The sequence below is a fragment of the Drosophila pseudoobscura genome, chromosome X, assembly GCF_009870125.1.
Source record: "Drosophila pseudoobscura strain MV-25-SWS-2005 chromosome X, UCI_Dpse_MV25, whole genome shotgun sequence".
Lineage (NCBI taxonomy): Eukaryota > Metazoa > Arthropoda > Insecta > Diptera > Drosophilidae > Drosophila > Drosophila pseudoobscura.
Window position 1 is genome coordinate 58,798,588 of NC_046683.1, and position 23,267 is coordinate 58,821,854.

Genomic DNA, 23,267 nt, shown 5'->3' on the forward strand with positions numbered 1-23,267 from the left:
ACTTTTTAGCAATTTTAAGTTGAGAAATATCCAAAAATTTATTTGAAAAAATCGTGTTTTTCCTTGTTATTTTTTTGTCGAAATAATATTGTACTTAAATTATATGTGGGTTTTCACTTTCTTTCTCTTAACCCATACAAAATATACATTATCGCTCGTCCGTACAGGACAGAACATGCTTCCTAATAACTTAAACAATGATCGCCTAGCTCTAACAAAATACATTCTATTGTTTCAGATTACTTGATGGACTTTCATTACGATCGGGGCTAGTTATTCATTTCTGCCGGTTGATCGTCCTCGTTTGAACTCTTCTCCTTTTTGTGGGAACGACTGTGGAGTATTAGCTGGACCTTCTTTGGGAACGTCTTTGGACAGTGTATACACTGGTAGTGGAGCGGTGGTGGTCCGGCAATATTTGGCGCTGGATCCTCCTCCTGCGCTACTACCCTGATGGTGAAAGGCCTCTTCATCAGCGGCGTGTCGGGGGTAATGGTGTTGCCCATCTCCTCCAAGTCCCCGTCCTCCTCGCTTTTGATGTTTGTTAAGTCCAAGTCGTCGGTCTCGATGATCTCAAAATATTCCGCCGCAGTGTTGTCGTTTTCAGCCTCGTTAAAAACCGGCGCAGTGGAATCAACAGCATCGACATCTATCTCGTTCTTCACGTTTACAGTCTGCTCCTGGGCCGCGTCATTTGGAATTATGGAAGTCTGCTCGTCAGTTGGTTCTCTCTTCACTGGTGCATGCCTCTGCATGGTCCGGCTGTACCTGCGCTTGAATCGATACGCATTCCGCAGCGCCTTAAAGCATGGCTCGCATAAATGCTGATGATGGCCGTCTCCTTCATCCACATTCAACCCGGTGCACTCCTTAATCAGATTGGCCGGAATGTCTTCCGGCTCGTAGGGCAAGCTCTCATCGTGTTTCTGCTTGGCAAAAATGTCCACTGGAGGCTCGGCGTCTTTTAGACAAATTCGGCAGCACATTTTCTTTAAATCGTCCATGTTTTCGCTTCCAATTTATTCCATTCCAGTTTTCGCGGTGGAAGCTATTTTTGAGAAAATTTACACCAATGTCTTGTGTTAGTTGTTGTTGGACTTATCGATAAAATAACCATCAGAAGTATACCAATATATATATATTTTTTTCTTTTTTGAGGGTTTAAGTTACCATGCTACCCGTGAGTAGCGTGGGATTATTTGGCCGCCCGCCTTTTGAAGGTGGAAATTGCCAAGTCAAAGAATACAATATGTTGTACTGTTTATAGCTTTACATCAATTTAGTCGATGAAGTCAATTAGTTTTTGGTACGCGCTGTTTCTTTTTCAAAGAATTTGTAAATATCATATTTTCTTAGAGATGGGAGTAAACCTTGTTGTGTTGTACTTGGTACAATTGATAATTAAATGCGAGGCGTTATCGATACTATCGCATGTATCACATATGTTACTAGGAACTACATGCATTTTGGCGAGAGTCTGCTTATCGAATGCGTTACCACTAAGCGGTCTGTTGATTCTTTTAGCGTCAAAGGCTTTAAGCAAAGTCTATACAATACCAAGATGTTGCATGAGGAACAAATGCTTTTTCAATTTTCGTTTGACGCTTAATGGTACGGGCGCGCGGGGCTAGTACTTCAATTCTCTTTTACGCTACATTCGCCTCCGAAATGCTACTCGGCTTCGTCAATGCCTCGGTCAGCATCGAGTCGGTGTGTCTCGAGAGAAAGAATACAAAAACAAAATATGAATCGTTGACGACGGGAAGCCATCTGGAATGACTCAGCACGTTGATGCTCGACTTGAATTTGGATGGTCCGATTTTTTGGTTTATCTTGGTGTTCTGTTTTGGTTTTTTGGTTCAAAATGCCGTTGGTTGTATTATTTATTAAGTATTTTTTTATTATTTATTATTTTCTGACTGACAACATACTTTTTATTTTTAGGAATATATTTTTTAGATTTAAGTTCTTTTTTTAACTTTTTTATTTCTGCAAGAAGCCTGTGGCATTTCTTTTTATAAAAGTTTTTTGACTCAGAATTTTTTTTACATTTTTCGCAAATAGATACTTCTTCTTCTACAACAATTTCGGGCTCAATAAATTCTACAGAATTATTTTCCAGTTCAATTTCTAAGTTCAAAGTCGGAATAGCTTCGCTTTTCAACTTTTTCTTCCCTATATATGCGCTAGAAAAATGATCATCGCATATAATCAGTTTTTGTTCATAATTCTCCAGTGCAACACAACATTTTTCGCGCCAAATTTGACCAATAATGCTGTCTGCAGGCGGAAAATTAAACATTTTTATACCAGGATTGGTACGCCTTGATTTTTGGCATGTCTTCACAATGCATTGCCGGCCGGACTTTGCATCACCTTTTCTTATTCCGCTCATATTTTTTTACAACTGATTTCACTGATTGCTAAACAAGAAGTGAAGAAGCGAGCCTGGCATGAGCTCGAGCCAACCCAGAAATATGCTTGTAGTTGTGTATATGTGTGTATGTCCTAGGTCGGCACGGCCATAAACCGGTTTCGGTTTCACACAAGCACACTGAAAGCATGTCAGTGTCTGCGTGCCGAAACCGTAGGGCAACGTGGTCGCTGATGTCTTTGGCGCGGCACAGTGGGGACTCAGCCGAAATAGTCAAAAAATTGTACGAGTGCTTTAGATAAATTTAATGTACGCATCTAATAGAGAATTTTCCAAACGAATTTTCAAGATTGTTGTCACGTCAATGTTGCTGGTATTTTCAGACTTGTTGCTTGTAAACCGGAGTATGGCCATTTGTATACCCTATTTCGTTAATTTAATATGTTTTCCAAACTGTTTTCAAAACATAATTAATAAAGAAATTTTCTCAAATTGATATGTTTTAAACGTATTCATGCATTTGTTTAGTTTCTTGTATATACATGTATCTTGATCCCGATACCATTTCAATACCTTCAAAATATCGCTGAAATACCTTTTAAACAGAGACTGATTGAAACTGCATTCATGAGAACCTCGGATGAATATTTCTACAATATTCTTTTTGCAGGTACCATTCTACTCCTCATGCTGCTATTGCGCGAGTAGCATGAAATGGTCACACAAATTTTAATCGCACTTTATTATCGAAATATCGTTTTACAGCACTATCAGCCGGTGAACCAAATCAACAAATAGAATTTCTAAAAAATTTAATAATTGGAATTGGATCAATTAAAAGAGTAGAAAAATCTTCCATAGAGAAAGCAATACACAGCTTAAGCCCGCTAAAATGCCTTCCTACGAGCTAGCCCTGGTGCTGCGTCAATTGCCTCGCGTAAGTCACGTTTGAGAATTCCCGCAGCGTTACATAAAAGTAAATATTAATATTAATAATAACCGTTTAAATGACAGCCCGAACTGATATCCGTGATACGCCGCACCGCCGAAGCAATATTGGACAAAGGAGGCATCATTCGGAAGCTGGAGAATCTCGGCACGCGGGCGTTGCCCCACAAAGTCAGTGAGCACGGGGTGGTGCATCGCGTGGGAACGCACTTCACAATCGCCTTCGACACGGCGCCCACGAAGATCTCGGACCTCAAGGAAGAGTTTGGCCGCGACATCGACATTGTGCGGCGGTACATCTTCAAGGTCGAGGAGCCGGAGGAGCACAAGTGCACGCTGCACGAGGAGATGTTGCCGCCCGCCTACCGCAAGGATGTCCAGCAGCTGATAGCGACGGCCCAAAAGAAGCAGAAACCGAAGTACAACTACAACTCGGGTCTGGACTACTATCCCTTCCAGAAGTAGAGGGCCTCCAAGTCGAATAAAATCTGTTAATGTATTTAAATGGTAAAATGATTTGTAGATAGGCGTGTGTTGTGCCGTCGTGCACTGGGGGATTTCGTCGTTCAACGCTCCTCTTACGAAATGTGTCTGCTGCTTATGCTTATCGGGGCATTTTGCACTACAAGTATTGGTCTTTATTTAGTTTATGGCGCGCAATCAACACCTTTACTTATCAGCAATTGATAAATAAACCCAATAAACATCGACGATTGGAAGAAGCAACGGCCCAAGTGGAAGTAGTGCCCCAAGAACCTTCGAGTAGACCAGAACAGAACAGAACACACAGAAATGCCGCCCCAGATACGTGCCCTCACGCCTGAGCTGCAGCAGACGGCCAACGAGCAGCTGCACGAGGTGCCCGATCGCCTCGAAGCGGATCTGGAGGCATTCAAGACCTGGATCAAGCAGCAGCCGCACCTCAATTCGCGCACAGACGACCAGTTCCTGGTGGCCTTTCTGCGCGGCTGCAAGTTCAGTCTGGAGCGGGCCAAGTCCAAGCTGGACAAGTACTACACACTGCGCACCAAATATCCAGACCACTTCAACGTGACCACCACCAGGGGTCCCAAGTTTCGCGAGATTCATCAAACGGGGTAAGCTTTCGCTCACGGAAAACTCTTATGAATCGAATCGAAGTCCATTCATATCTCTGGCTCTCATAAACAGGGCGCTAGTCTACCTGCCGACTCCCCTGAACGGTAATGGGCCTCGCATTGCCATTTGGCGGATGGGGCTCTGTCCCGTGGAGAAGTACAACATTCTGGAGTGTATGCAGGTGGCGCAGGCCATGCAGGAGATCACCATCTTGGAGGATGACTACGCCAATGTCAATGGCATCGTGTTCATCATGGACATGAAGGGAGCCACAGCGGCGCACATGTTCCAGATGACGCCCTCGATGGCCAAGAAGTTCACGGTCTTCTCCGAGGAGGCGCTGCCACTGCGGCCCAAGGCCCAGCACTTTATCAACACCATCACGGGCTTCGAGCAGGTCTTCAACATCTTTAAGCCTATGATGTCCAAGAAGATGCAGGGCCGCCTTTTTGTCCATGGCAGCAAAATGGGGCTACTCACGGAACAGGTTCCGCTCCAGTACCTGTCCAAAAACTACGGCGGAGAGAACGGCGCCATCGAGGATATCGTCGCGGCGTGGGAAAAGAAGTTTGACGAGTATGAAGACTTCTTCCAGGCCAACGCCACCTACCGCACGGATGAGAGCCTGCGCCCCGGTAATCCCATCGACTTTGAGGGTCTCTTTGGCATCGAGGGATCCTTCCGGAAGCTGAATGTGGACTAAAGCAATCGGGGATTGTCTCTGTTACTCGTACTGTATTCTACGAATTTGTTTTATTGTCAAAATGAACTTGTTACTATCATCTAAAGAAGCATATCCTTCGCTGCCACTTTGTGGGGGTCGACTCAAACATCTTTCGCCGGTCAAGAGTTTGCTCCAGGTAGATATCTATCTGTTTCTCCACGTCCGAGCGCCACTTTAGCTCCAGGAAGAGCGGAAACACCTCGCCCGCTTTTTTGAGTCTCTTCTCCGCCCTTTGATAACATTTCCAGGGCTGTGGCTCCACCACGAGGAGCTCTGACAAATGCGTCAGACTCCGCAGAAACAGTTTAAGGCCTTCGTCATGATGATTGAGGTGGATCCACATGGTGATGGAGTAGCAGCAGATGGCATCGAACTTCTGCCGCTCCTGGCTGTGCAAGTAGCTTAGCACTGTCTCAAAGTCCGATCCGTTCATCACATCTACGCACTCGTATGTGATCTTCCCGGGACAGGTGTTCTCCTCCTTGGCGCGCTGGATAAGTCGCTCGTCAATGTCCACGCCAAGAATCTGCACGGAGCGCTGCAGGCGGTCCTCCAGGTAGCTGTGCAGCATTTGGGTGAAGACGCCACAGTTACAGCCGACATCCAGAACGAGATAGGGCCGCTTCTCATCCTCTAGGACAGCAGGCAGCCAGATATCCTTGTCCGGCAGCAGCTTCACCCTCTCCGAGGCCGAATTGAATTGATAGTAATTCATGAAGTTTCCATATTGCACGGCCCCAGGATCATCGTTGCGGATTTCCATGTTAGTTATAGGGAGATGTTGTTGTTTATATTTCTGTTGTTTGCGGGCGCCCTGTGGGCCAACGTCTACGTCACAATCAGTGTAACAGCGGATTTATCGTTCAAATATACCGTCCGACCCTCAGAAATGCACCAAAATATACGGTCTCTTTTTTTAAATATACCGCAAAAATACTGACGAATTAACCAAGTTCCATCGTACATATTTCTCAATTTTCATATTCCGTGAGATATTACTAGCTAGATAGAACATTTAGCTATGCCCACATAATTTTATACGATTTATGAATCAATTTTCTACCTGACTGGCTTATTTTAACCACTTGCTTTTATTCGATTTTTTCTAGTTAGGGAAAAATGTTATGGAGCGAATCACTTGAGTAATCGCACAGTAAGCTTGTGAAGTTGGCAGCGCTTGAACACATCGACCTATCGATATATTTTAGCTAATTTTTACGTTGATTAAATCAGTTACGATAACATTGATTCCGTAAGAATTATTATTATATGAATGTTATTTTGTGTTTCATCGATTATGATTACGATTACTGATTTTATGTAATTTTTGAAATGCGCGCTTGCAATCTATGCCAGAGCGAAAGAAATATGCTATTTTGTATACATATGTACATACGAGTATGTATAGATTCAAGCATGATGTGTGCATATGTTCAGTGCTGCACTTAATTGTTGGCACAGCAACAACTTTTGAGTTTACTGCTGCTCTAAGAGTTTTTCCATTGCGATTTTTAAAAGAAAACCATTTTAATTTGAATAATTTTATAATTTTCTATAAGATTTGAACATTTGGGAATCTTTTTTGAACAAGGACTCGTTAAAAATACCTCCAATGGTCGCCAAATCGCCCAAATGTAAAAAATTAGAGGTAAGGAATAAGAAACCACTGAATCTCAGAGGAAAATCATTCAGCTTTTTTCCAACCAATGCCAATCGTAAGCTAAAAAAAGTAGATTAGAAATTAAAAAAGGAACCGCCTTCCATTTGGCGCATGGTTCTACAGTTCAAAACAGAAATTTGCAAGTCGAAAGTGAAATATTCATACAATATCATCATTTTTTTCATTTATTAACTGCATTCATTATTTATACGTTTCAATGCCCTTCCATCTCTAGCTGCTTAAATAGCTCTAACAATTTTCGTACATATACAAATCGATAACATCTTCCTATTTTTGAGGTAAAATTAAATAACATAAATTTAAATGTACAACAGAATATACACAATGTTTGTTTTGGTTTTTTTTTTTTGTTGGCATGTTTGCGGATAATAATTAACAACAAACACTCCATGGTCGCCCAGGGGCGCATCGCCGGCCAAGGCGGGGAAACTGAATTTAACCCACTAAGGGAACTAGGCAAAATCGCAACAGTCTGTTGGGCCCCCGGCCAGAGGTGCGCCCCTGAGCACGGCCAAATCAAGATGTACCCTAACCATGACCGAAACTTGCCTCTAGCTTACATTTACATACGTTACGGTTCTTACTAGCCCCCCGATTTAAGTTATTTATATTATTTAGTTATTTATTTATTATTTTCTACGAACTATTGGAAATGTTTTTGCTTTTTTGTTGGGGATTTTACTGAATCAAATTTTGCCATTCGTTCTAGGATCGTTTAATTTCTGGGCGTTTTTTTTGTTATTTTGGGTTGGCTTTTCTATTCGCATTTGGTTTTTGATCTCGAAGCGTGCGAATATATTTGAATTGAAAGGTTTTTCTGAACTCTTTTCGGCATTGTTTGGCAAATTGTTTGAATAAACTCTACATGATTTTTGTAAAATACTAAATGCTACTTAATATGGACTTTGAAAAAGGTTCTTTACTTCTTATGTTGTTTTTGTATTGTTTTTGTTTTCTTGTAGAACTTTTGCATACAATACGAGTACGCTTTAAATAATCGAATCTCTAATCTCGACAGATTTACATAGTAGTAAGTAGCGCTATGATTTTTGGTTAGCAAAACTCTAGTTGAACTGTAAACCGGAAACGGAAGTGCTGCTAGCCGTTTCCTGAATTGTGAATTGTCTCTCGTCTACGATCGGAATTAGAATCGTTGCTAAACTAGGGGCGTGGTTTGGATCTATGTATATAGTAGAGATAAGTCAATCCAATCGAATCGAATCGAATATACTTAGGCATATGTAGGTGTATATATATGTATATATATACGTGTTAAGCTCATAAATACACAATACATAATAATCGGTCAATCAATCAATCAATGCATTAGTCAATTAATCAATCATAATTAGATACCGCTAAAAACTCTTAGTCTAGCTTACCGACTAGGATATACGAGTAGGTATGAAAATGTCTTTCAACTTTTGTCTGTGTGCTGTCTATGGCTGTGTGGTGTCTATGGCTGTGTGGTGGTTGAGTGGCTGATTGACTCAGTGGCTCAGTGGCTGAGTGGTGCTGTGACTGTGGCTGTGACTGTGACTGTTGTTTGAGTGAGTGGAGTGGAGTGAAGTGGAGTGTTGGCATTCATTTCATTATGTCACGTATTGCCAAACGGGCCTTCGTAAATATGCAACTATATGGCAAACAGCAAGTAAGGAAAGAGTGTGTGTATTTCTGTTCTGTTCAGTTCTGTACTGTTCTGTTTATTTTCAGAGACATAGACTTGGACAGAGACAGAGATAGAGAGATGGCTCAAGATGCAATTACAACCAATTTTACTTGCGGGAATTTTTAAGTTTGCTTTAAAGGGATTTCGGGGTGGGGGTTTTGTTTTTTGTTTTGGGGGGATATTTGAACGGGGGCATAGGGATTTGAGGTAATGAAAATCTAAATCTAACTCTAGTCATCTGGGTCCAACCCGATTAGCTCAGCTTGCAAACGGCCCTTAGTCTTACAACAAATGGTTAAGCAAAATACTCTCAAAGCGATACGAAATTGCGGCGACATACTGGTCATGATTAGAATTTTCCAAAATGAATTCAATATGCCAATCCAAACGACTGCGAAATTGATAAGAGTACTTTGGATAACGTCGCCCGTGACCACCTCATACAGCCTCACTGAGATCCATGGCAGCCAGGACATCCAGAATGCAAAGACTAATGCGAATGACATCATATGACTAGGGTTTGACAAATTTTCAGCCAGAGCAGTTGCATATTCTTTATCGTGTATTGGCTCGCCCGATCTTATTTTACGCATCATTACAAAGATATAGCCGTAGTTGTGTACGATCGATATGAGGCTGGGACCTAAAACTAATATCGCCAGTGTGGCACTGTACGCCGCCATGTTGCCCCAGTCCAGCATGCAGATGTGCGATAGATTGTTCTCGATCGGCTTCGTGTAGCCCAGAATGGGCGGGCAGCACAGCAGTCCAGCGGATATCCAGGTGAACACCATCCAGCACTGGCAGCTACAGAAACAGATACACAAGAAGGCGAGAAAAAAGGGAAATACTGTGTGTGAATATCGAGACCTTAAAACGGAGCGAATCCCAGGCGATACGAGTACAACTGCAATGTAAACTTTTAGAGAAAATAATAATACCACGATTGCGATAGAGATAGAGAACAGCGAGACACTGCGACCTAGATTCTAGAGGAAAGAAGAAACGAGTGCTAAATACCCTTGCAGACAGATCGGATCTGAATTTATGGTGATCCTATAAAGGGTATAGAGGGTCCTCTGCAAGGGTATAGAAAACAATTTGGAGCGTCGTCCGACAATCACTTACCGCGTTTTTGTCTGCACCGTCTCATAGCGCAGGGGCTTGCGCACCGCCAGATAGCGATCCACCGATATCCACATGAATGTGTATACGGACACCGCCCAAAGGGTCACCTCCAGGTAGCCCGTGAAGCGGCACAGTATGTCCCCGTACATCCACTCGCCCGTGAGGGCGGGATACACGGAGAACGGCACAACCAGGAGGCCGCATAGCAGATCGGCTATGGCCAGGGACAGCAGATAGTAATTGATAACCTCTGTGGGACCTGCACGGGAAATGGGAAATGGACACACAATTAATCTGTGATTCGATTCGAGGCTTCTTCAGCCTACGCACCCTTGAAATTGGCATAGGTGGCAATGATGAGGAGATTGGAGAGCACTATCGCCACGCCCAGTATGGATATGAGCACGGCTTTGGTGAGGGCCTCCACTTTGGAATTATCCTGCAGGTAGCTCATTTCCTGCATTTTTGCCAGCCACAGCGAGTGAAAGTTTTCCCTCAAGGTTGGCTTTTCTCTCCCTCCCTTTCGGATCCTCTTCCTGCTGCTAGTGCTGCTGCTGCTACTGCTGCTGCTGCTTCTGCTGCTTCCGCTCCTGCTGATTGTTATGCAAAGGCCAGTGGACGTGACCGTAGCTCACTTCCGGTCATGGCTGCCACCCATATGAAGTCTACTCTCGGTGGAGGGGGGGGAGGGGTTTCCTATATATGTCTAAGGGTATGTGTTACTGTGTGTGTCTAAGTGTGTTTGTGGGTGTGTCTGTGTCGGTGTCTGTGTGTGTGTGTGTGTGAGTGGCGTCCTTTATTGTGCAACCGCCGACGCTTGCACACGCGAAGGTCGTCGCTGTCCTTGTATGCCACTGGGCGCCTTGGAGGTCCAAATTTGTATAAATTTAGGCGCTGGCACAGAGCCAAACGGCGCCACAGTCGGCACACGGGCCGATTGTGTGTGTAATTTGATTGTTCTTGTTCTTTGGGCTGCCTTGCCTGCCTGGCCTGCCTCGTGTTGTGTTTCTATTACAACCCTCCTGTAGTAGCCGTAGCCGTAACCGTAGCCGTGGGCTGGCTCTGGCTCTGGTTAAGGTTAAGGATAATGTTCACCTCGTGTGTGGTTTCTGTGGGGCATGTCTTGCGAGGAGTGTGTTTGAAGCTCGTTTAAAAGTTTTGATTAAAATGTCTCTGGATTTAAAACCTACTAATTGCGTACAATTTATTATGTACTCTCTATGTATGTTCTGTTTTGTTATGTTCTGTTCTGTTCTGTTCAACCGTTCTGTTCTTCTTTGGTTCTCTTTTTCTTTAAGATTCACAACTCTGTTTTTGTTTTTGTTTTCTCTCTCTCTTTTTGTATGCCCTAACTTGAATCGCGAAGGCTTTAACGAACTTGTTATTTAAGTTTATGTTTTGGTAATTAATTTGCTACTAACTTTAAATATCGATTCGATTTACTCGAAATTGGAAGAATAATGATTATTTAGTATATATCTTTGTTAATTAATTTTATAATTTTAATAATTACGCGCATTGATGTCTGGCTGTTCGTTCGTTCGTTCAATCGTTCAATCGTGCAATCGATCAATCGTTCATTCGTTCGTTCTTCTTTAATTTGTAGTTAATTTTTTGTTTGATTGTTGACTATAATTTAAGCACAGCACAAATGTTGCTTTGGTGTTTTGTAAGGCTCCTTTCTGATGTTGGATGTGAGATGCTGAATGTTGATCTGATGTGTGCCACATTTACGAGCACGAGTACGGTTACGAGTACGAGCTATTCAAGTTGTTAAAATGTTTCGTAGTTTTTGCTGGTTGCGTTTTGTCCGCGTTATCCGTTTTATCCGTTTTATCCGTTCGCTGTTTGGTTATTCATCTGATTATCCATTTGCTTAATTCTGTAAATTCTGGCTGTGGTTTTAGGCATCGTCCTTGTCCCTCGTCATCCTTGTGTCAGTTTAAGCTAATTGTGCGCATCTGAAAGGACAAAAGGGAACCAATTTGAATGCTTGGGAACTGTAGAAGTAGTCCCCTATTCCCTATCCCCTATCCCCCATCCCCATTCCAGAGCTAATCAATAAATTATTACCACATACGAGTACGAGTGGCAGGCGGCAAAAGCCTTTTAGCTGCACAAACGCTTTACATAAGCGTGCTTATCCTGCCCTGCCCCTGCCCCTGCCCCTCCCCAGCCACTTGCCTGCCACCCATGCCCAACGTCCCTTCCCTCTCTGTCCCTCTCGTTCTATCGTCCTGCTGCATTGACCCACTTTGGCTGGCGGCACACTTGACACAGTTTGAGAGCCATCGCTGTCACGGCGCCGCTGCTCAAACTATGTCCGCCTCCGCACCCGCCTCCTCTGACAATGGCAGTGTCAAGTGCGGCATCGACAAGAACTTCCTCCATTTTGGGCCTACACTTGACAAAAAAAAAATATATATATATTGTATATCTTACATTTTGGATAATCGTATCGTATATGTATCGTTAGTTATATAAAACTTATAGCAAATGCCTGCATAAATCTGTAAAACCATTCTTTCTTTGTCTGTTAGTTGTGGCATTCCCTCCGCCAATTGATCAGCAGCTGTAGTTCCGCCCATTCCATCCAAGAATATCCATTCTTCTACTCCCGCCCACTCCCTCCTCCGCAAATCAGAGCCCATCAGCATCATTTACGACGTCATCCTGCCATTTTCTACGCAGACACAAACACAAACACAAACACAGGCACAGGCACAGGCACACCATTACATTATCAGAGGCCATTAGAAATCAGCAGGAGGTGGCCATAAGGGCTATGTGTAACGGCCGCTACTGATGCGAGGGGCGGGTAGGTGTGGCATTGTGTGAGGTAACAAGTTTGTCATTTAAGTTGTCATCTGTCTCACTCACTCACTCAATCGCTATCTCTTTCACTCGGAACTTGGTAATTTAATTAACGCTAACGGGGCACGTCGCTTTGGGTTCGACAGTCAGTCAGCCAGCCACTGGCACTGGCACTGGCACTGCGGTGGCCAGGTGATAAATATCAATGAATTGCATTAGCTTGGAAAAGCTCCCCTACCGTAGGAGAACAACTGATTACATAAGCGCCACCTGCAGTTGATGACGGCACGGTCTGGGCACGGTGGGGTGCGCGGGGAACGTCATTTGTGCAAATGACTTCCTGGCTTCCTGGCTTCCTGACCCATGAACCAACTCCAATCAACTCGGCGACGACGTCCGTGGCAGCAATTACAGCGAAATAAGTGTTATTGCCGGGAACTTATCCAAAGCCGTAGCCGTAGCCGTAGCCGGAGCCGGAGCCGTCGATTTGTATCCACATAATGAGGGACCCCGAGTCGAACTGCGACCCATCCGCATGAGGAATGGAAAATGGGTTCAGCGAACCCTGCCGCACACACCCAAGGAAAGGGAGAGCAAAAGCGGGGGCTTTTCTTCGAAGGAAAGGATAATCAATAAGCCCATGCATGTGATTAATTATGTAAATAATTTCATTGTTCTTTGAAGAGCGAACGGGAACGGGAAGTAGAAGGAGAAGAAGCGAGAGCCGAGTGAATGGCGGCGTACGGCTCTTTGTCGGCTAACGGCCTGATGAGATTTTGATTGCCACTGGGGCACGCTGCTCATTATGAGAGCGTGGCATAATTAAAAATAAAACGGTGGCCTGCCAGCCAAAGGTCTTTATATCCTGTCGAGCTCTGAGCGAAAGAGTGAGATGCGAGGGAAGGACATTCAATGAGTCCAAGGGATAGAGGGGTACAGGCATAATGTAGGCCTTATCCTTGCTGAATGCACTCCGAATTCCTTCGAATTAAAGGGAAGCCTGGCTGGCATGACACACTTTCATCGGGCTTAATTCTCCTTTCACCTTTTACCCGCCATAGTCAGCAGATAATACAACTACGAGTATCTGCTGCTCTACTTTTCCGAAACGCACTGTATGTGTGTGTATGTGTGTCTGTGTGTGTGTGTGTGCGTGCCCATTTCCCGTTTTGTGGATTTTTTTTCAGCGAAAGCCCATAAAATATGTATTCCCATGCGTGTTTATGCCGCCGCACAGCAGACACAAATGGCACCCCAGAACCAGAGGCACATCCACATCCATATCCATATCCATATCCACATCCATCGACTGTGACACAGCGTCCTATCGGTCGGATGGGGTCGGGCGGCCCATAAAATTATATTCAAATGGCGGCCTGGCGGCCAGGCAGGACAGGTGGTAGGGTGTGAAAAGTAGAAGCGAAACCAGAGCTTTCAGTTCCTATAAATATACCTTTGGGGGGGCGGAATGAGACTCTCATACACCTGCAGACGTACATGTACATATATATACGTGTCTGTATGTATGTATGTGTGAAACAAATTGCGGAACATCGCAACAAAGGCCAAGGCGAGTTGCAGGCTGAAGAAGGATACCCATTTGATGACGTTGGCAGTGGCAGACTCTTGGCAGAAGGGACCTGAGGGCGGAATGTGGCAAGGCTGCTGCGGATGGGTGCCACGTCATCATCGTCACCATCACCATCACCATCACCATCACCATCCACGTGGGTCTGTCTTTATATAAGCATGACCTCACCTTGGCGCCAGGCACAGAAACCTATGCCTGGCTTTGCTTTTTCTCTTTTATTTATAGTATTTACTTGTTTCGCTCAGTGCATCTCCTGGGAGGCGCGGGGATGGCGGGGCAGGCAATGCATAATTTATGCTTACGCATGTCAAATGCCGCATATGGCAAGATATTTTCGGCCTTGCTGGAGCTGGGGCTGGGGCTGGGACCTGGCAGCTCCTGTCACTCGGTAGCTTAATAACTTTCCGCCAGTTGCCAGTCACCAGTCGCAAGTCGCCCCTGCAGCCAGTCAGCCTGTTGCTTTTCCAAAAACTGAAAAACTTTTGGCCACAAACTTTTCGTCAGACCAAATGCCTGCAGGCGAAAGTGCAATTAGTTAGAGGGAGAACGCAACAGTTTTCCCAGCACTACATAAGGAATGCAATAAAAACCAAGAGAAAAAAAACCCAACCAATTTTCCTGGAAAATGCCCCTGACAGCTGTCTGTGGGGGGTGGTGCGTGATTGGCTCTGAAACTGAAATTCACGTGCCACCCGCTGCTGTGGCCATAAACGGAAAGAAGTCACTCCATTCGACTGGCTGGAATGTGAAATGCCGTACAACATGTCGTATACGCAATGCTTTTATTTGGGCCAATTTTGCCTCGTCAAATAGGGGAGCAGAGGGTGATGCGGTAGGGGGTGGGGGGTGGGGGAGATGACTGTCCAAGGACAAACAGCGTCTTGGTGACGCGCGCGTGTTTAGTTTTATATTGTTTTTTGTTTCCCTTTGGCATCGCATGGACATCCCCTCAGATTTCAGTTGATTTCCCTTTGGAAAAAACTTTTGCTAGCTGTGAGTGCAAGGGACAAAATGTTGCAAGTTCACCCAATGGCAGCCCCCTGGCATCCTCCTAGCTCTTTTTCGCTTTCCTTTTTAGTTTTGTGCAGACCACGTGACGTATGCGTAATAAATAAAAGTGGCGGTGGCGGTGGCGGTGGCTCCATCGCTGCGCTAAGGGCAATTGTGCTGGCTCCTGGCACCGGCTTGGGCACACCCCCGCGACCCACACATAGACACTCCCTCACACACGCACACACACACACACACACGGACACAATCAAATACCTAACAATCGATCAATAAAATACAAACGAAACAAAAAACCAACAAAAAAAGCAACAAACGAATTTCGTTTCATTGCTGCGACTTGACATTCAGCCAAGGCGTCGGCCACACTGCCACAGTGGCACAGTGGCACAGTGGCAGGCACTGTCAAAGCCAGTCAGTCGCCCAATCAATACGGCAATGCATCAATTTGTCATCCACGTTTGTCACTCACGTTTCTCATACCCGTACCCGTACTCGTACCCGTACCCGTACCCGTACCCGTACTGTTGTGTTCTGTTCCGTTCTGTTCCTCTTTTATTGTGAATGCTGGCAACTTGTTTATTTGTTGGTGCTATTCGGTGTCTGATTGATAAGCAAGAAGAGGGGAATGGATCAAGCAAATGGCGGGCTAAGGATAGGGCGCCTCCAACCTCCTGGTTGCAGTGGCACACACACGGCCCTCGCCTCGTTACTTGTATTTCATTTGCAATTGATTGGCTCAATGTGGCAGCTGACGCTGCAAGAGCTGCCAACTCTGGCCAGGACTGTGGCAAGGGCCCGGGCGGGGTGGGGCTCGTCGGATGGATGCCAGCACAGTTTGACATTCAACCAATTTGCTCGTTGCAGCTGCAAAGTGCACAGCAGTTAGCAATACACGAGAGTATCTGTGTATTGTATCTGGCGGGGAAATGTATCCGAAAGGACGAAATGTACGAGCATACGCTCGTAGCAGTTCCCTTCGGCCTAACCCTCTCCATGGGCAGCAATTAGTTGCCACTAGCCCCTGGCCACGCCCCTCACAAATATAGTATAAATCAAGGCGGCCAGAGGCCACAACTAATTAGGCACTGGGCAGGGCCAGAGGATAGGCAAGAATGTTGCGATTTGTGTGCCGTGAAGGACGGGGGAGGCCGCCACTCCTGGAAGTGGAATTGGTGGGTGGAGGTCTGGAGAGTGGGTGTGTCCATTTAGGCCGGCCATCGACTTGTTTTGTTTTTCTTGGCCGCAGCGACAATTATTAGTTTAGTTTTTGTTGTTGTTTTGGCTAAAATGTTTTCTTTACGTTTGGATAGATTCTGCCTTTCGGATACCCATCACCAGAAAAAGAGTAAGAGATTCGGGGTATATGAATTGAATGCTTGAGGATGTGATATAACAGAGGGTGCCCCACAAATAATCTGTGGCCCGGGGTAAGCCCTCAAATGAATGCTGAATTCTCTTGTTAAGTTCTCTTCCAATAAACTCATTCGTATCTGAATCTAAATTGATTTGCCGCAAAGCTTTGGCTTTTCTCTTTTTAGGGTATCTCTGTTGCTCGATTGCCCCTCCCTCAATCTATATATTTAGATGCCTATATAAATGTTGTTGTTATTGTTTTTGTTGTTGCTGCTGCTGTTGTTGCAACAAGAGTATTCCGAGATGTTTAATTTTAGCACCGCACATTTGTTTGTCTCATCTGTTTTAGCCTTGTTTTTTGTGTTGTTAAACGAAAGCCGCCAACGGGACCGACCATTTTCACTCTCACTTTCCAAAATCGTTCTTTCGTGCAAAATAAACGCCACAACGCCACAGCGCCACAAAGCCACAGCGGGGGCAGAAAGGCGGACACGTTGCGGCCATAAATCATGGTGGAATATACACACAAGTATCTTAGTATCTGAGGAAATGTGGGAATATCTCAAGTGTACTGAATTCCGCCGCCTTAATTATTTAAAATCGAATTAGGGAACGAATTCGAACACCGTGTCGTAGGTGGTGTCCGTCGCTTGTCCAAGGACGAATGCAAATGTCCAGTAGGAGCGTCCACCCCCCTGACACCCCCCACCGCCCTGAATACCAAAGTGTGTAGAGCGGCAGGTGCAGCCGCGTGCTGCTGTTTTTTGTATCGAGCTAATTGAATACGTGAAGCGAAACACAAAGAAGCAGCTGGAAAAGGGAGAGCTGAAAAGAAACAACGAACGAAAGGATGGAAAACAATTACACGTCCCAGCTCATAACTGTAACTGGCTGCAGCTGCCACAAAACGGAGGGGCAGCCGGCCACAGAGGAAGCAGCAGCAGAAGAAGAAGGGTAGGGAGAGGGAGGAGGAGGAGGAGCGTCATTTCGCATGTAAATTAGACTCCGACAAGCGGCAGCCTTGAAGTATGCTATGAAATTTTGTGCTCGTTCACTGGACATGGGAAGGGGAGGGCTGGTGAGGGAGAGGCATGCCACAGTCGTGTTGCCCGGTTGCCCGGTTGCCCGGCTGCCCGGTCATGTGTGAAAAATGGCAACTGTGTCAGCACCCACACAGACCAGCAGAAGCACCAGCAGAAGCAGCGTCAATTGCATTATTCAGTTAAGGTTGCAAGAACAAAAGCCACTCGGAACGGAACGGGTGGATGGTTCTCAGTTGATCAGAGAGCGGAAAAAGAACGGACTGAAGCAGGCCCTTGAATTATGCAAACAGCAGACCTTGAAGACTGTGCGCTACACGTAATTAAATATGGCGCGGTGCGGTGCGGTGCGGTGCGGGCAGGGAAACGGGGAAAGCCCCAACTGGATTCGACTACTCCCCCAACTGCCACAGACTGGCACAGACCACCACAGAGAATATGTAACGTGTGAAATTTCCCATTGTGTGATCGATAAAATGGTCTCTTGGCAGGAGGGAGGTCTTGGGTTTGGGCTTGCGTTTGGGTCGGGGCTTGTCGACGCGTCCTTGAAGGCAAAATTTACGACAGAATAAACAACTTGGCGGCAGCGGCCTGGCCCCGGTCTGTGTCTGTGTCCGTGTCCCGGTCCTTCGGCGATAAGGATAAGGACACAGCGCTCCTTTGGCGCGCAATTTTATGACAGAGCAAAAGACAAATTGCCCATAAAATGTCAAAGTCAATAAAAAAAAAACCAAAAAAAAAAAAGAACATCAGAGAGCAAAAGTGTGACGTGTGTGGTCCAGGGATGCGATGCGATGCGATGCGATATGTCCTTATACAATCATAGTCTGAGTGCCCGTCCATAGGGTATGATATCCCTGTAAATCCTGTCGGGGGCTCCCTGCATAAATTGAAATTTTCAGCAAACGAAATTTGCTTGGGAAATGATGCGCTCAGCCCCGAGCTTTTCCGTATTTGCGCAAAGTCTTTGGCTTTGGGCTAATCCCCTGCCTCCCGCCTCCCGGCTCTAGGAATCATTCTTTGCATTGAGCTTTTCCAGCGAAATTCGCATTTTCCTCTTTTTTCTTTTTTGGGCTCTGCCTATTTTCGGTATCTCCGAATCAGCAGGCAGAGGGGCCAACAGAGAAGAGTGTAAAGGAAAGGAGGGAGAGAAGAGGAGAGGAGAGATGAGGAGAGGAGAGGAGCGGGACGGGACAAGACCCCCACTTCTTGTGATTCTCTCTTTTCGGGGTTGCTTATGTTTTGCTTGGCTCTTTCTTGGACGCTTCTTCCGTTCTATTGTCTTCTTCCTTTCGGTGCTTCTCTTCCTCTCTCTCTTTTGTGTTGAGGTAGGGTAGGGTAGGCTGGAGTTTGAGTCAAAGCTTGATTGTAGGATGCTATAATGCTACCCTCAATGGAGTTCTTCATTTACCGAAAATTCCCGTATCCCTTGGAAGCAGTTTTCTGCACTTTCAAAAGCTTCCCAAACCCTAGGAAAAGTTATTCCCAAAATTTTGGATAAATTTCTGGCTTATGCTCACCTTTGACTGGACATCTTTTCTGTGGTTAAGGCCCAAAAATTGCTCTGATTTTTCCATTCAGCGTTTTTCAGTTTTCCCATTTGTTTGATTCATTTACTGATTTTTTGGTTTTTGTTTTGGTTTTTTTCTTGTTGTTGTTTGTTGTAGTATGTATGTATATCTATGATTATTTATAACATTTTTTTGTCTTGAACACTTTGTCTTTATCACTGTGGTTTACCCGTCTTTCATTTGGCTGCAACAACAGTTAAGAACTATAAAATATCTAGATAGATGTGAATCCGGCGGTCAGGTGGTCAGGTGTTAAGTATCTAAAAGAAGTTTTGCCGACAACTAAGCTGGCTTTGGGGTCATATGTACATCCATCCATCGATCAAAAAGTATATACTAATTCAAGCTAAATTATTGATAAATTATACTGTCTAAAGAGTACTTAAGATAAGATACTGTATACGGCACAAGGAAGGCAACAATTTATGCCCCAAAACATTGAGTGTACTCCAAACATTCGAGTGTTTCCTTTGGTTTTTACTTTCACTTTTCCCTGGCTTTCCCGCCCACTTTCCATGCACGTGCTCTCACTGAACTGACAATTTTTCAATGTTGTCATTAGCCTGGCAGCCTGACTTTTTTCGGGCCTTTACTTGTTGGCTCTTCTTTCGGCCTGGCCGCTCCTGCTCCTGCTGCTGCTGCTGCTTCAGCTTTAGCCTTCAACACACATACACATGCAAAAAAAAAGGCACAAGCCCACCCACAACGACACACAGCAGCACTCTTCTCACAGACATGTGCGCAGGTGTGTGCCTTGATTTTTCAATTAGTCTCTGGCTCGACCCATCATTTTCCACACTTTAATTGAATTCGTTTCCTCTCCGTTTTTTGCATAGATCATTTATGGGACTTTTCTGCAGGAAATGTTATTTCTGCCACTTATTGTTAACCAAAAAAAAAAAAGGAAAACAACTTTTCTGTTTTTGGCCAGGAACAGAAACAGAAAATTTTGTTTGCTGGCCGCTTGAGTCGCTCTGTGATTGTGTCTATGTGTTTGGGTGATTATGGGTGTGTGGGTGTGTGTGTGTGTGTGTGGGTGTGTGTGTTACTGAGCCTGTGTCTGTGTGACCGTTTCCAACAACAACAACCACTGAACGCGCCCGCGCTGCTGCTAGTGCTGCTGCCGCTGCTGCTGCTGCTGCTGCCGTTCCGTTCCGTTCCGTTCGATGCGTGCGAAGATGCGACGCGCTCACTGTCTGACTGGCGACTGGGGCCACTGCTGCTCCACGCCCAGAGAGCCAGCACCAGCCAGCACCAGAGAACGCGTCCACCAGAGCGAGAGAGAGCGAGAGCGAGCAGCAGAGAGCGAGAGAGAGCCCCAGCGTCTAGCTGGAAGGCCGCTTGCCTGCAACAACACGCAACAGGAAAAAGCAGAGCGCGCAAGCTTTCGCCTACTTTCAGCGCCCGAAGCTCTTTCGTGAAAGCTCCCGCCCAACGCACATGGCTGGCGTTTGTTTATATTTGTGACAGGTAAAAATAGCACTGCATATTTTTGGGCTGCCTGCCGCCGCAGTGCGCATGCACGAGCCGCGCTTAAAATCGCTTTAAGTTCCACTGTACTGTATATTTCGCAATTAATTTCCCAAAAGTTTTTGTTCATTTCCCTTCGAATTACAAGCCACCTAACCTGAAGGCATCCCACCTGCTGTCCCCGATCGGATACCATTGACAAAGCTCAAGCCTCCAGTTACTCAATGAACGGAAGCACGCCCTCCGGATTCTTCATGTACTTGGCCAAGCTCAATATGATGTGCCGATATATCTGATGATCCCGATAGGCGGCATTCGGTCGACGCTTCAGAGGGGGCCTAGCAATATATGCGATAGGACTTTGATTGGAGGATATCTATGTATTGTTTTGTAGGGTATATAAGGTATACCTCGCAAGGGCTCGCTGTAGCCCGCGGAGACGTCGCGTCGACTCCATCTGGCGCCGACGTTCGCAGTAAGCGAAGTATCCGCAAATGAGGACCATCAGGGCGGACACCACGTAGATGAGCCAACTCCAGCCGAGGATGCTGCCAAAAGCGGATGCCATTGAGCATCTGTGCATCTGTAACGCCAAAGCGTTACTTTACTCACCCCACAAATGTTTCATTCAATTGCGGCCACGTGGGCATGACCGCCTGTTCCTTCTGCTCCAGGTCAACCTTCAGGTGATCGACACTCCTGAGCGAGAATGGAAACATGATCGGGTCGGGGTTGGGTCGAGTAGTCTGACTTTTGGCTATCTTTCTTAATACGGAATCAATTTTGCCTCACAACAAATGTGCCGGGTGTGTGTGTGTTTCGATTTCAGGTTTTGTATCTAGAATGCAGTGCTAAATTTTCAAAATTATGTTCCGAATGTTTCGAATGTTGACGGAAGGCCTACTGTGTGTTTTCGTGGAATTCTAGGCACGACAGCAGCACCAGCCTCAGCCTCAGCCTCAGTCTCAGCCTCAATCGCACATCTCAGGTGTTGCTGCTTATCCTTAACAACCTGGAAGTGGCATCGCTTTACCCCGAGATGCGCTTAATACGGCTCCAAGGTTACGCGATCTACGATCTATGATCTACGGTCTACAATCGATTGGCGCATCATTTGGCTATTTCTAGTTGCAATTTTCGCCTTTGTTTTGCGATTTTTGCGATTTGTCTACGTTTTGTTGCAATTTGCAATGGCAATTCGTGCGCTTCCGTCAACGGTGTCCGTCTGGGGAAAAGCGTGATCATATAAATTATGGGTACGGGACCCCGTCACTGCCCCCCCCCCCCACACCCCCAATGCCCCCACTGACTGACAGTGTCAAAAGAACATTTCCACAAATTTGTTGGGAAAATTTGCCTGGCGCTTGACACATTCGCTTCGGATTTATGGCCATGTCTCTTGGTCGAATTCCTTGCTTTGCCACCCGCCCCCTTTCCCCTTCCTCGGCCCCTTGCCCGAAGTGACATTGCATATTGCCCCAAATTGAGGCAGCGCGCGCGTGCGCACGATTGTTGACCAGCCCAACCCAACCCAATCCAATCCAATCGAATCCAAATCGAAGCCCAGGCCAAACCCCAGATGCAAGGCATGACAGGGCGCCCTGAAAATTACGATCTTTTAGGCCAGAACCAAACCAGAAATATGCTGACACACGGCCGCCAAGAACTGAGTCGTGTTCTCCAACGAAATCTTTGCTGCTTAAGGAAGTTCTCTAAAGCCTCTCTTAACTCTCATCTAATAGTATCTCATCCAAGATCTCACGCTGATCCGATCTGATCTGTTGCCTCGAAAAATTAAACTTCGTTCATGCCAGCACCCACCTGAGGATCCATTAAAGAAGATACAGTTTGGGGGCCCATCAAACGGCTGTCAAATTACCTAAACACCCAATGAAACGATGCTAGGCTGCATCTGGAGATGATGATGGTGATGACGATGAGTAACCCACACGAAATGAAATGCTAATGAATTGTTATCAGTTAATTGGCGGGGTTGGGAGGAGGTGGAGGAGGGGCTCCGTTGCTGGAACTGTGTTGCTTTGTTATCAGCTTTTGTATGCTTTATTTGAATTCGATTTGGAGATGCGACACTGACGCGTGGGTGTTCCCGTCCCCACTCAAGTGGCAACTAATAGCCCAATAAATTGTGATATGCGTATAAAGAGGGAAACATAAGAAACATACACACGTAAAAGAGGGACTAAGCGAACTGTCAAAGCCTGGCACATTATGCGATTTATGGCCAGGGGCAATGGGCAAGAAGCCTGGGATGCCTGGGACCAACCAGTTTCTGGGATGCGATGGGATGGCTCAGTGCGCGCAGGCGCAAATCCTTTTGACATGTCCAATGCGACCGGACCGGCACATTCCGTACCTTTCCAGTGGGTAGCTGTAGCTATTCCTAATACGAGTAGTCGTAGTACATAGCATTGACTGGCTCTGGCTATGGCTCTGGCGTTGGCTCTGGTTGTGGCTCTGCCTGTGGCTGTGGTAGTAGCGCTTTTATGACGACAGCGACAGATTCAGGCAGCCACGGCAGGCACCGAATATGGGCAGAAGGGCCACAAACAAGTTCTTTCTGTGAAAGATCAGCGGGCCATGCACTAAACTGGATGCCGCCGTAGTGACTGCTGCCCCGGCCGCAACGGGTAAATATTTAACTTCACAACTTGCCACCATCTAAAAACGAAGAAGAGGCAACAGAAAACGGCAGCAGCGGCAGACGGCCGACACCAGACAGCCGACAGCAGACCATAAAAAGCATAAACCGCAAACTCCGAAATTAGAGATGGGCA

General features: G+C 45.8%; 6 protein-coding genes across 9 annotated transcripts; 2 read left to right on the forward strand and 4 right to left on the reverse strand.

Annotated features, from left to right (window-relative positions):
* Positions 1-19: 19 nt before the first annotated feature.
* Positions 20-1,371, reverse strand: LOC117185097 (uncharacterized zinc finger protein CG2678). 2 transcript variants are annotated; one of them, XM_033384944.1, is made up of 2 exons: positions 1,274-1,371; positions 20-1,048 (listed from the first exon to the last, which is right to left on the reverse strand). In XM_033384944.1, exon 2 carries the CDS (start codon positions 1,002-1,004, stop codon positions 270-272), a length of 735 nt encoding a protein of 244 aa, XP_033240835.1. In that variant the 5' UTR covers positions 1,005-1,048; positions 1,274-1,371; the 3' UTR covers positions 20-269. The 2 variants fall into 2 exon arrangements, with proteins under 2 accessions (XP_033240835.1, XP_033240836.1); XM_033384945.1 differs by lacking the exon at positions 1,274-1,371 and adding an exon at positions 1,129-1,267.
* Positions 1,372-3,108: 1,737 nt separating this feature from the next.
* On the forward strand, positions 3,109-3,827 carry mRpS6 (mitochondrial ribosomal protein S6). The gene is made up of 2 exons (XM_001352591.4): positions 3,109-3,311; positions 3,389-3,827. Exons 1-2 carry the CDS (start codon positions 3,267-3,269, stop codon positions 3,785-3,787), a joined length of 444 nt encoding a protein of 147 aa, XP_001352627.1. The 5' UTR covers positions 3,109-3,266; the 3' UTR covers positions 3,788-3,827.
* Positions 3,828-4,046: 219 nt separating this feature from the next.
* LOC6900041 (alpha-tocopherol transfer protein-like) lies at positions 4,047-5,214 on the forward strand. The gene is made up of 2 exons (XM_002135369.3): positions 4,047-4,419; positions 4,493-5,214. The coding sequence occupies exons 1-2, from the start codon at positions 4,115-4,117 to the stop codon at positions 5,121-5,123; spliced, it is 936 nt and encodes a 311-aa protein (XP_002135405.1). The 5' UTR covers positions 4,047-4,114; the 3' UTR covers positions 5,124-5,214.
* LOC4812283 (probable RNA methyltransferase CG11342) lies at positions 5,139-6,011 on the reverse strand. The gene has a single exon (XM_001352594.4). It carries the CDS (start codon positions 5,905-5,907, stop codon positions 5,200-5,202), a length of 708 nt encoding a protein of 235 aa, XP_001352630.2. The 5' UTR covers positions 5,908-6,011; the 3' UTR covers positions 5,139-5,199.
* A 955-nt stretch (positions 6,012-6,966) lies between these two features.
* DopEcR (G-protein coupled receptor DopEcR) lies at positions 6,967-20,236 on the reverse strand. Of its 3 annotated transcripts, none has more exons than XM_033385100.1 (5): positions 20,091-20,236; positions 18,952-19,186; positions 9,953-11,583; positions 9,623-9,881; positions 6,967-9,301 (listed from the first exon to the last, which is right to left on the reverse strand). In XM_033385100.1, exons 3-5 carry the CDS (start codon positions 10,083-10,085, stop codon positions 8,725-8,727), a joined length of 969 nt encoding a protein of 322 aa, XP_033240991.1. In that variant the 5' UTR covers positions 10,086-11,583; positions 18,952-19,186; positions 20,091-20,236; the 3' UTR covers positions 6,967-8,724. The 3 variants fall into 3 exon arrangements, with proteins under 3 accessions (XP_033240991.1, XP_033240990.1, XP_001352631.1); XM_033385099.1 differs by having other exon boundaries at positions 20,072-20,236; XM_001352595.4 differs by having other exon boundaries at positions 20,052-20,236.
* A 309-nt stretch (positions 20,237-20,545) lies between these two features.
* LOC4811879 (uncharacterized) lies at positions 20,546-21,358 on the reverse strand. The gene is made up of 3 exons (XM_001352596.4): positions 21,085-21,358; positions 20,883-21,020; positions 20,546-20,810 (listed from the first exon to the last, which is right to left on the reverse strand). The coding sequence occupies exons 1-3, from the start codon at positions 21,189-21,191 to the stop codon at positions 20,690-20,692; spliced, it is 366 nt and encodes a 121-aa protein (XP_001352632.2). The 5' UTR covers positions 21,192-21,358; the 3' UTR covers positions 20,546-20,689.
* Positions 21,359-23,267: the final 1,909 nt, after the last annotated feature.